General features: G+C 49.7%; 1 protein-coding gene across 1 annotated transcript in view; it reads right to left on the reverse strand.

The window, feature by feature from the left end:
- Positions 1-12,999, reverse strand: part of SIN3B (SIN3 transcription regulator family member B) — a 43,810-nt gene that overhangs the window by 15,466 nt on the left and 15,345 nt on the right. The window contains exons 5-8 of the mRNA XM_081496573.1: positions 12,787-12,930; positions 5,243-5,365; positions 3,832-3,921; positions 3,294-3,412 (exon numbers count right to left, since the gene is read on the reverse strand). Of these exons, the coding sequence (XP_081352699.1) occupies positions 3,294-3,412; positions 3,832-3,921; positions 5,243-5,365; positions 12,787-12,930 (476 nt within the window). The remainder of the gene's footprint in view (positions 1-3,293; positions 3,413-3,831; positions 3,922-5,242; positions 5,366-12,786; positions 12,931-12,999) is intronic.

Below are 12,999 nucleotides of genomic sequence, written 5' to 3' on the forward strand. Positions count from 1 at the left end.
GACTGCCTCCTCCACCCCCAACTTGGCTCACAAGAAAAGCCCACAGGCCAGTGGAAATGCAGGCAAGGAAGACGACCACATCAGAGCAAAGGACATCCAAGGTTACGGCGGGATAAACCACTCTGAAGGAGGGGCGACCCCGCACCTCCATCTCCGGCCACACTGTCACTAGGGAGCAGCTCTCTGGACTGCTGCACTCGGCCGCCCACGATGTGCAAACCCAGAAAGCAGTTCATACATGCAGAGAGAGGCCTCCTGGAGGAGAGGGATGCGACACGAACAGTAACTCAGCTGGGCATCAGATCGAGATGAGCGAGCAGGGGGCTCCCTTGGTGGCTCAGTGTGTAAAGAACCTGCCTGCAGGAGACATGGCTTCAGTCCCTGAACTAGGAAGATCCCACATGCCACTGAGCAACCAAGCCCATACACCACAACTACTGAGCCTGCAAGCTGCAACTACTGAGCCCACACGCTGTAACGACTGAAGCCTGACAGCCCTAGAGCCTGTGCTCTGCAGGAAGAGAAGGCACTGCAATGAAAAGCTTGAACACCACAACTAGAGAGCAGTCCCCGTGCACTGCAGCTAGAGAAAAGCCCGCCCAGCTACAAAGAGCCGGCACAGCCAAAAACAAATAAATAGAACTGAAAAAAAATAGAACCAGCCACATTTTAGCTGAGACTTGTGTGATGCTGCCGTCCTATTCTGGGCGGCTTTCCAGAGTGTTAACAGATCTTCAGCAGGCCCAGGAAGTTAATCCAACGGAAAGGACCAGCCTGATGTGTGTGCACTCTCAGAACCACCAGAGAAGCACCTCCTGATGACTCTAAGTAGACCTCTGAATATCCCAGTCCAAGAGCGTGACCTCGGCACCGACTACAGAGAGAAACCGAGACAAATGTCCATCAAAACAGACCCTGCTGAGAAATTCACGATACATACAAGTAAGGGAGCACTATGCAGTCACTAAAAATGATCATGTGGGTCTAAAAACTGCTGAGTTTAAAAAAAGAGAGAGAAGGCTGCAGCCCAGCCTGACAGTGTGGTGCCACTGACATGAAACTCAGCAGCCACACTCAGGTCTAGAGAACAGAGGGTGATGAGTGAAGGGCCGGCTTCCAGGTCTAGAGAACAGAGGGTGATGAGTGAAGGGCCGGCTTCCAGGTCTAGAGAACAGAGGGTGATGAGTGAAGGGCCGGCTTCCAGGTCTAGAGAACAGAGGGTGATGAGTGAAGGGCCGGCTTCCAGGTCTAGAGAACAGAGGGTGATGAGTGAAGGGCCGGCTTTCAGGTCTGATCCCCCTGAGCTTGCCCACCACCACACAATGCCTCTTTTATGAGAGCTTGCCCTGGGGAAAGAAAGAGATATCCACTCAGGCCTCAGTTTCCTCAGCTTTACAGTGAATGCATTTACATTCCTGAGTTCATAGAAGGCTAAAAAAAACTAGTCCCCTTTTCAGTTTCTAACTGGTCCTGATGAGAAAGGGAAGCAACTCATGACCCTGACATTGTAATAAATGTTGAGATGCTCTCTTCTGCAACTTGCAGTGAGTGAATAAACAGATGAATAAACACAGAAAGAGGAAACCTTTGCCTCCTGACAGACAGAGGGATGTGGGGGGACCGTGAAGATGCATTTGGCAAAGTGCACCCATGCCACGGGGATGCCAATGCAGACACAGTAAAGAACAAACCTGGAGGGAGAACCTAGACATGAAGAGAGACCTACAGACATACTAGAAAGCAAAACCCAGACCAGTTTTGTGTTCGGAGTATGAGACTGAGCTGTGTGTCTGGTGATGTCGGCCTGGGTTGGCTGCATCGTAATTAGTGCAGAGAGGTGGTCACTCCTAAGTCAAGGGAGGGAGCATGACTGATATGGCACATGGAGGGCTCCTGGAGGTTGGCAAGGTCCATTTGTGACATGGGTTATGGGTACAAGGGAATTTGCCTAAAAATGATTTTACCAAGCCATTCTTCAGTTATGTGGTTTCCTGGACCCAGGTTCTATTTTATGTTAAAAAGTTTAAAAAGCTTTTTAAATTATTAGGAAGGCTCAGGTAGCTGCCCCCAGGGCCCGGTGGCCCCTGCAGTTGTCTTCGGCCTAAATAGGCAGGCTTCCCTGGTGACTCAGACGGTAAAGAATCTGCCTGCAATGCAGGAGGTGACCTGGGTTCGAATCCTGGGTCGGGAAGATTCCCCTGGAGAAGGGAATGGCTACCCACTCCAGTATTCTTGCCTGGAGCATTCCATGGAGAGAGGAACCTGGTGGCTACAGTCCATGGGGTCACAAAGAGTCGCACACGACTTAGTGACTAACGCATACACATTGTGACAAAAAAAAGCATGTCACGTGTAGTGAGAACTCACCATGTTTGAGATGTTAACAGTCTTCATGCAAAGCCCACTTGGAGCTTTTTGAAAAACTGCATAGGTGTATTTATAATCCTCTTTTGACAGCATGGAAACCTCAGATGGGGCTCAGACCCAGGCTGGACATGACCAAGCTGGTGAGTAGGAAGCACACTGGCAGCCAGCACACTCGCCTCCCCACACACAGCACCTCCAGACCAGCTCCATGCCCTCAGAAGCTGCCGGGCCCTGGGGTGGCTCACACAGGGCAGCAGCACGTGATGGAACTGGGCCATTGATCTGCTAACAGCACTTCTCTTGGGGCACCAGGGATGCTGACCAGTCATTTCATTCTTCCTGGTAATTTCTGATAGAATTTTAAAAAGCATAATGAATCTCCAGAGAATTATACTAAGTGAAAAAAGCTGATCATGAAAGGTTACACAACACACAGTGTATGACTATGTAATTCTCTTGCCATGTAAGCTTTAGAGAAGAAGCTCAGGTTTGAGGGGTTGCTAGGGGCCTGGGGCATAGGAGGGATGTGGATCTGAGTATCAAAGGCCAACACCAGGATCCTTGTGGTTCTGAAGGTGCTCCGTACCTGGACAGTGGCAGTGGACACATCAGCCTTCACAGGTGATACAACTGTACATATACACACACATATAAAATGGGAACATGAAAAGATGGGTGGGTTGTCTGAAAGTCAACATCCTGGTTATGACACTGACTACAGATGTTACCGTGGGGGAATGCTCCCCAGAAGTTCTCTGTGTTCTTTCTTACAACTGCTGGTGGATCTATTGTGATGTCTGTAACAATTCCAACTTAAAGAAAAAAATCAGAAAAAAACGGATATACCGTTTTCCAAATACAACAGCCAAAAGATGGGTGAAAGGCACTTACGGAACAAAATGCAAGAAGGGAGAAGCACTACTCACCCTAGGAACGGGCCAACCAGCTGGAGGAGCTCTGAGCCGGACACCAGCTCCTGGTTGAAGAGGGCGATGCAGCGGAGGAAGTTCTCATAGACCTCCTGGCTCTTCAGCACCCTGCGCACCTGCAGGGAGAGGGAGTCAGGGGCCCCTGCCGGCCATACCTGGCTCCGGAGCCCACCTGGTCTGACTTCACCAGGTGCACACGGAGCCACAAACACAGGCGTCTCTAGAGGGTGGCTGTGGCCTGCAGGGGACTGCTTTCCACTCAGCCATCTCACTGGCTCTGCCCACTGACTCTGGGCAGGAGCCCCTGGACCACCCCTGCTTCAGAGAAGCCATACAGCTTCCGAGCGGCAGACGTGTATGCCCAAATGTGGCATGGGCTCCAAGCTCAGCCCTTCCCACTTGTTTCACCACCTCCTGCCCACAGCCCGCCACCGGCCACCTGCCACCTCCTCCTCACTTCAACTGCTCAGATCTGAGCTGGGAGAGGCCAGCCTGGACCAGGCAAGGCCCAGAGGTCACTGGTCTCGCCGCTCACCTTGTCAAAGAAGGAGAACTCCTGCAGAGTCCCGTACTTGCCCACGGTGGCGATGGACAGGTCTTTGGTACCACGGAGTTTCATCTTCTTCTGCAGAGAGAGATTCCATGCCATGGATGCTCTGTGCATCTCACAGGTGGCCCCCGTGTCCATCTTTGTAAGAGTCACAACATCGCCAACACGGAGCTTTCCTGACAGGAACCGTCATCAGGTGCTGGCTGGCGGTCTGCCCAGGACGCCCATGGATGAACTAACTTCTCAGGACCACCCACCTCAGCCTCCAGAACCGAGTGCAAGTGAAAGTCACACAACCACCCTGCCCACAATCTGGGATCTAAATCTCAGCAATTTAGCGCTTTTGCTATCAGGCAGGGGCATCACAGGGTAAGAATAGCAAGGGAGTCATGCCCTTAGATATAGTATCAGAGACCTCTTCTCCCGCCTGCTACTCCCATGGGCTGTGACTGTGATTGGGGGGTGGCAGGGCAGGGGGATGGCAATGAGAAGATCTTGGGGAAACCTGAGTTTTAAGTCGCTGTGAAGACTGTTCTCTTTAGGCTGGACTTGGACCTGCACTTGACCACACTCCTGAGACATCGAGGATACTACCAAACCATCTCCCAAAGGCCTGAAGAATGATGGGCATGTGTCAAAAGGACACAAGAGCCAGCCTAAAGGGGCCCCACTGGCCAGATCTGAGGCAGTTTAGAGTCAAGACAGACAATGATAGTCACAGATTATAATGTGTTTCCACTTCAAGGGGCATGGGTTTGATGCCCGGTCTGGCAACTAAGATTCTGCATGCTACAAGGTGCAGCCCAGAAAAACAAAGCAAAACAAGACAAAAAAACCCCAAAAGAACATGATAGTAACAGATTATAACCCAAGTCTATAAAGACACACATTAAATAAATGGAGATGGAGAAAAAGCTCCCCCTTCCAGTAGAAAGCCAACTAGCAAATACACAAGGGATGATGGAATAAGAAAATCACCATCACAGGTGAGGAGCACAACAGGAGAGGAATCTCAGAGCCTCTCATCCCTTAGCAGGGCACCTTGTGCAGTGACCAACCTGCCCAACTGTACATGGGTGTCCTGCCTATGAAAGAGTTGTGAAGGTGAAAAGCAGCAGGCTGAGCAGTGTATCCAGTTTATGTGGGAGGAGATTACGCCACATCTCACACAATCTTGTAAGCCAAGGGGAATAGGTGAACAGCCACGTTAGAGTTGAGCTGTCTTCCCAAGCTCCCACAGACAGTGAATTTCAAGCTGGACTAGGGCCTGGGCTCAGCCTCCTGTCCCAAGCCTGTTGCTCAGGGCCTCCACACGTTGCTCCCCAGGTCACCTACAGAGAAGGCCAGGCTGCTGAATGTCCACACACACACGTCTATGTGCACAGCTGACGGTTACCTTTGCTGGTGCAGACACGGGACGGAGGAGGGAGGGCCGGGAGCGCTTTTTGCTGTGCTCCAGATTCTTCTCATGCTCGCTCTTTTGAACACTGTTCATTTCACATGGCCCATTTCCTGTGAACTAAGGACACAAACACAGGAGGTGATCAGCACTGCTGAGACATAGCCGGACCCATCAGTGCTGGTTCTCAATGTATCTGAGCACACGGAACCACCTGCAACTCAGCTCACGACCCCAGTGAGCACTGTCTGCCACGGGCCAGGGGCTTGGTCCTAATGCGAGCTGAGCCTGGCTCTCAAGATGCTCACATTTACTGGAGGAAAGACCTGTGTACCCAGCTCACCATAGTTGCACACTGAGAAGGCTTATGGAAGGCCTTGATGTACGAGGGTCCTGACAAGTGAGGGAGGGCTCAGCAGGAAGACACTGAAGTTGGGCCTTGGTGCAGGACTCACCCAGCAGACCACTAACAGGGTGTCTGCCTGTGTGTCTGGGTGCACTGCAGTAAGGAAAAGCATTTCAGGTGAGATGACCAGTATATGCAAAGCCCTGGCAGCAAGAGGAAGCAGCTGACGGCTGCCAGGTCACTTGGGGGCCTTCCAGCCAAGTCTATGTTCTTTCCTGTGAATGAGAAAATGCATTTTGGAGGCAATATCATCATGGGTGGGGGAGCGGGGGGGGTTCATTGCTGGTTCTCTGCACCAAGCACTAATTAACAGGTCAGGGTGCTGGCAATATTTATGAAGAATGGTTCTGGAAGAATCTAGTCAGCGTTTGTTATCTGTATGGAAGTCCAAGCAGGCAAGGGAGAAGGTGGACAGATCAAAGCTCTGCTGCGGGGCTGGGCAGCAGAGGCACAGCGCCATCACCCCCACCCCACCATGGGGCCTTTACACAGAGACACCACACGAAGGGTGGGCTGGGTGGATACATCGTGGTGCCTCCAAACAAAACAGAGGCAAACATCAGCTATGAGTCAGCTCTGTGTTGCTGCTAGGGACAGGCATATCTGATACACCGTTATTCCAAACAGAAAAAAACCCCTAGGGGTATGCCCAAACAAACAGGATGCCATTTTTTTTTAAAGGATAAACATTTGTTTGCACTCAGAGGTTTCTGGAAAGATATATAAGGCATTTGTAAGTTTAACTCTGAGGAGAATGACTGGGAAACTGAGGCAAGAAGGAGGGAAATTTACTTTTCATACTTGATGCTCTCATTAATGCTTTTTTTTGATAAGCATGTACTATTTTTATATAAAAAATTACAATGAAAAAGATCTATTACTTAACTACAGATATAGTCAAAGCTATGGTTTTTCTAGTAGTCATGTACAGATGTGAGAGTTAGACCATAAAGAAAGCTGAGTGCTGAAGAATTGATGCTTTCAAACTGGAGAAGACTCTTGAGAGTCCATTGGACAGCAAGGAGATCAAACCAGTCAATCCTAAAGGAAATCAACTCTGAATACTCACTGGAAGGACTAATGCTAAAGCTGAATCTCCAGTACTTTGGCCGCCTGAGGCAAAGAGCCGACTCACTGGAAAAGTCCCTAACGCTGGGAAAGACTGAAGGCAAAAGGAGAAGGGAGAAACAGAGGATGAGATGGTTGGAGGCATCACCGACTCAATGGACATGAATTTGAGCAAACTCTGGGATACAGTGGAGGACAGAGGAGCCTGGCATGCTATAGTCCGTGGGGTCGCAAAGAATCAGACACAACTTACCGACTGAACAACAACAACAAAGCCTGTCCCTGTCCCTCAGGGGATTTCTTTGGAGGAGTAGTTATCCAAAGATTCAAGACTACTCCAAGAACCTAAAGTAAAAACATTCTCAACTGGTATCTGCCGTAGATCCCAGAACTGGTGCCAACATCGCTTCTTGGAGGGGGATGGGTGACAAAATGACACGCTGAGTAGGACCTGGTGGCGGGGATGGGCGGGATGGGGAGGGGGATACCACTGCTCGCCCAGCCAAGATCACCCAGCTGGAAAGCAAGCTCAGGATCACCAATCTTCCCCTAACAGTTCAGACAGTTCTTATGTTTCAGCTAAAGGTCCCAATGTGCAAATGCCTGAGGCGGAAGGCCCCCAGAAACCATTTAGGTAGGGGCTGGCTCAGTTTGTGTTTGTCAATAAAGTTTTACTGGCGCACAGCCATGCCCACGAACCGATGTAAGGACTGTGGTTGCTTTCCCGCTACCACAGCAGAGCTGTGCCTTTGCCACAGAGACTGTGCGGTCTGCAAAGCCTAAGACACTCACTCTTTGGCCCTTAACAGAAAAACTGCTGAGCCCTGATCTAGGCCAAATAGTTGAGTTTAATTAGGATAATATCCAATTTTACCTTTGGTTTTTCTCCTGCCGTTTTAGTAGAAACACAAACGTAAGATCACTTTATAAGATGAATTATATATACAAACGAGCATTTTAATAATTTTTAAAAGTTGATGAAATCTTTTAAAAAGCACAAACAGCTCTGATCACCCAATGTACACTTAAAAAAACACTGCTGGATTGATAACAAATACCCTTTAAAGAAACTGAGTAGGTGCTTTTCTGAGGGAGATGCTTATCTTTCTAGGGTGGGCTTTGTCAGAGTCCAGCTCGGTAAATACCAAGTTGTGTCCGCCAGGGGGTGCTGCGACCACAGCCCTCTGAGAACAAGAGGCTCTACTCACCCTTCACAGGGATGTAACAAGATGATAACAGGATGATAACTCGGGAACCAAGGCCTGCACAGAGCTCATGTGAGCTGCGTAGATGGCCAGTGTAACCAGTTACCAAGCGTTTGATGTGTGCTGTCCCCACAACTCCAGCAGACGGGGCTCCCCACACTCCCCTGAAGCAGGTCTGATGGCTGCTCCGCCAAGGCATGACCCTGCTTTGCAGCCCTGGGCTCACCAGGGCCAGACACTTTGCTTAGGAAGCTTCCAACTGGCCTAGGGACAGACATTCTCATCACATTTCTTAGATGAGGGAGTTGAGGTATGAGGAGGTGCCCTGCCAGGATCCTGCAGAGAGGAGGGGACAAAGCGAGACATGAACCAGGTATGTAATTCAGAGCCCCTATTCTAGGTGCTGCCCTCACCACCTCCTCTCTAAGTGGGGGCTACGCTCTCGAGCTTCCCTGAGCAGGGCATGTCCTCTAGAACGGTGAAAGATGGCCAGGGACTCAGGTAGGCCTTTCCTTCCTGAAGCCACAAGGGTGGGCTGCCCCTGGACCACACAGCGCTGACATCAATGGCTCTGGGAAGGCCACTGGAGGATGCTGCTGTGCACACATCCCTGCAGGAATGGTTCAGGAAAAGAACTGCCAACACCAAGGTCAGAGCTGAGATTCCAGACCCAGATCCAAGAGGATGAGACCCAAAGACTATCCACCAAGTGTACAAGGGAGCAACAAAGGCTTCAAAGCAGGGGACATGATGCAGCTCGAATTCCCTGGACACAGAGGCCCAAGTGCCCACAACCTTGGGTATGCAGTGGGAAGGAGGTGCTGAGATCCCTCTGCTCCTCGGCCACGTGGCCCCGGGAGCCAGTTAGGAGGGTTGGTGATGAGCCAGTTAGGGAGGTCTCTGATGAGCAGGAACATGCACAGAGAAGGAAGATGACAATGAAGCTGCAACTGCGAAGGGCATTATTTGGGAACATGGAGAAAAAAACAAGTCAAGATTCTGAAGTTCAGAGAGATACCTGGGGCAGACAATGGACTTAAAGAAGCAAGTCAAACTCAAGGGTAGGGCCATAAGGAGGAAGCCGGGCTGAGAGGCCCAGTGTAGATGTGAGTTCTCTGTCCCTGGGAGGTCCAGACAAGGGCTTTGTTTCCCCCAGCCGCCCAGGCATTCCCTAAGGGCTTCCGGCAGGCCAGGCAGCAGGCTGGTGCTGGAGATGGGATCATCAGCCTGGATTCTAGGCTGGATTTTCCAGCACAACCACAGCGGCTCTTTCCAAAGCATTGAGTATAAGCTGGGCCCTGCGAGAAGCACTTGAAGAACAACACCTCAGTCCCTGCCTAAGCAGGAGCGGTGGTCAGTTCTACATAAGAGAGAAGGCAATGAAGCCTGGAGGTGACATGGCCAGCTCAAGGCCCCCTGCAGCACCCAGAGCCCAAGGAGGCCCGGGCTGTGTGCTCACTGGGCTCAGCCCAGCCCCCTAGGACACCCGAGACTCCAAGAGGGTGGGCAGGACTGGTCACAGATCCTGGACTTGACATCGGCCCCACAGACGGGCACAGAACTCTCTGTGCCACAAAGCCAGCCTCTCTGGCTCAGTCAGGAAGTGTTTCTGCGTGGAAACTCTATACTCAGGGATGGTGCTCTGTGTCCTGGAGACAGTAACACGGGGATGAGCCCCTGGTCGCACACTGGAAGTCCACTTGATCAACCAAGAGTCTTGAATGGCATCCAAACTCAGACTGCTATTGCCCAGTGAGCCCCTTCCTTCGAGACCTGCTGTCCTGCAGCCCCGCGCCCCCACCGCACCCTCACTCGAGAAGCAGACCTGGGAGAGGCGGTGGTGATGCAGGAGGGTGGGAGGCGGACTCCGGATTGCTCACAACCCAAGCTGTCATCAAGGGCAAAGAGAAAGAGTGAAGCGAGGAAATGGAACGCTCGTCAACCTTCAAACAGAGGGGGCTTCCTCAACCTGAGGCTGCTTATGAAAAGCCCCCAGCTCACATCACACTCATGGTGAAAGACGGAAGCTTTTCCTCAAAGATCAGGAACGAGACATGGACGCCTGCTCTCACCACCTCTAATCCACACAATACTGGAAGTTCTATCAGAGCAACTGGGCCAGAAAAGGAAACAAAAGGCTGTACACAAACTGGAAAAACTCTATTATCAGCAAATCCGAGGGAATCCACAAAAACTATCAAAGCAAATAAACGGGTTCAGCAAAGTTGCAGGATACAAAATCAACACAAAAAAGCAGTGCTGTTTCTATGCATGAGCAACAAATAATCCAGAAGTGGAATTAAGAGAACAATTGCAAGACTTCCCTGGTGGCTCAGTGGTAGAGAATTGTTCCCTGATCCGAGAAGATCCCGCATGCCTTGGAGCAACTATGCAAGTCTACCACAACTATGAAGCCTGTGCTCTGGAGCCAGGGAGTCTAAACTACTGAGCCTGCATGCCATAACTATTGAAGCCGGTATGCCTAGAGCCTGTGCTCCACAAGAGAAGCCACCACAGCAAGAAGTCCATGTACCACAACTCGAGTAGCCCCCACTCTCCACATCTAGAGAAAAGCCTGAGCAGCAAGAAGACCCAGCATGGCCAAAAATAATCAAGCAAGCAAGCAAACAAGTTACATACAAAAAAATTCCATTACAACAAAAAGGATAAAGTATTTGGAAATAAATTTAATCAAAGGGGTCAAGACTTACACAGTGGGAAAAAAAACTATGAAACACTGCTGAGAGAAATTAAACATTTAAATAAAGGGAGAAATGCTGCGAATTTGTTGGGTAGAGGACTTAATCTTTAGGATGGCAATACTCCCCCAAACAGTTGGAAGATTCAATGCAATCACTTTCAAACTTCCAATGGCCTTTTTTGCTAGAATGGAAAATCCAATCTTTTAAATTCATACAGAACTGCAAGGGGCCCTGACTAGCCAAAACAATCCTGAAAAAGAACCAAATCGGGGGACTCACGCTTCTTGATTTTAAACTTACTACAAACCAACAGTAATCAAGATGATGTGGTGCTGGCCAAAGACAGACATGGAGATCAATGGATTAGAACTGAGAGTCCAGAAATAAACCTATTAATACTAGTCATCTGATTTCTGACAAGAGTCCCAAGACTATACAATGGGAAGAGAACAATTCCCTCAACAAACCAGACTGGACCCTTACCTCACACCATATATAAACATTAACTCAATCTGGATCACCAACCCAAACATTAGAGCTAAAACTATACAAATATTAGAAGAAAACTTACAGGTAAACCTTCATGACCTCAGAATTAGCAACAGATTCTTAGATTTGACAGTGAAAGCATGGGGGACGAAAGGAAAAAAATAGGTAACTGGACTTGACCAAAGGACACTAACAAGAAAGTGAAAAGACAACCTACAGAATAGATGAAAATATTTGATAAGGGACTAATGACAAGAGTATATAAAGAACTCTTAAAACCCAACAACCAGGAGACAAATGGAAGACTGTGCAAAGTACTTGAATAGACTATTCTCCAAAGGTAAACAGATGGCCAGTAACCACATGAAATGCTTAGTATCATGAGTCAGCAGGGAAATGCAAGTCACAATCATAACGAGACACCATTTCACGCCAACTCAAAGACTATCTTTTTTTAAAACAAAAAGGGAAATCTTGAGCATTAGTGATGAGGTGGAAAACTGAAACCCGAGTATACTGCTAGTGAGACGGAAAATGGTCCAGCCACTGTGGAAAACAGTCTGGCAGTTTCTCAAAAGTTAAACATACAGTTACCACATGACTCAGCAATTTCACTCCTAGGTACAAAGAACTGAAAACATGTGTTCAAGCAAAACCTTGTACGTGTGTGTTCACAGCAGCACTATTCACAGTGATCAAAAGGTGGCAACAACCCAAGTGTCCATCAATGGATGAAAAGATGAACAAGCTGTGATCCATCCACATGATGGAATTATTATTCGGCCATTGAAATGATGAAGTTGTGACACAGCACGGATGAAGCTTAAAATCATGATGATGAGTGAAAGAAGCCACATGCCAATCAAAGGCCACATGTCGTATGATTCCATCTACCAATACATGAAATGTCCAGAAGAGACAGAAAGCAGACTGGTGGCTGCCAGGGTCTCAGGAGGAGAGGATGGGGAGTGACTGCTAACAGGGACGACGTTTCCTTTTGGGGTGCTGGGAATGTTCTGCAACTAGACAGAGGTGATGGCTGCACAACACTATGAATACCCTAAACACTACGGAATTGTACATTTTAAAATGGTGAACGTTATGTTACGTGAATTTTCCTTCAATTTTTTTCTGAAAACTGTTAAGTTTGCAAGAAAAGAAAAAGAAGAGGAGGAAATGGAAAAGGTAGCTTGGCAGGCCTCAGGCCAAGCAGAGAGAGAAAGGCTGACAATGCAGCCTGAGCTCCCAAACTCCCCATCCCAGGCCCCTCTTCTGCTCCCAGTTCTATGCCCCTCCGCCCCAGTCACTGCTGAGCCTCAGCCCACGTCCACTCGGTCCCTCCACACAGGCAGGCAGTGAGCCTGACCCCTCCTGCACCACAAGGCCCCGGTTACAGGCAGGTCTCCATTGGAAGACGTTCTGCCTCCCAAATCAGCCCTCAGCACCCGGCTGCTCTTGGTCCTGAGAAGCCTTTTTGAGGACCTGCTCCAGGTCAGTGAGGGCATGGAGCCTGCACTCGGGGCCCATGGGTGTCTGCTCTGGGTGTGGCTTCTGGAGAAAGCCAGTGTCTCCGGGGAGTGGATAAACACAGCCTGGCCCGAAGGCTGCACTGAGGTGTGGGGTTCTGGCTGAGAAGGTAGCACCAGACAGGGGTGGGTGCTCTGTACTCACCAGGGACCGCTTGGCTTCAGGCAGGAACTGTCCAAACTCAGAGAGCAGGTCCTCCTGGCCGCGGAAGAGGTTGGCCACCTCGGTAAACACCTCCTCTTCAGACATGCCTCGGAAGGGACGGCCCTTTGTGCTCAGCTGCTCCTTCTGTTGATTTTCAGGAAAAGGAAAACGAGTCGTTAGCCGAGGAACCAGGAGACACCCTAGGCTGTGACA

This window comes from Giraffa tippelskirchi, chromosome 6 (assembly GCF_054371585.1).
Source record: "Giraffa tippelskirchi isolate mGirTip1 chromosome 6, T2T-mGirTip1v1.2.pri, whole genome shotgun sequence".
Classification (NCBI taxonomy): domain Eukaryota; kingdom Metazoa; phylum Chordata; class Mammalia; order Artiodactyla; family Giraffidae; genus Giraffa; species Giraffa tippelskirchi.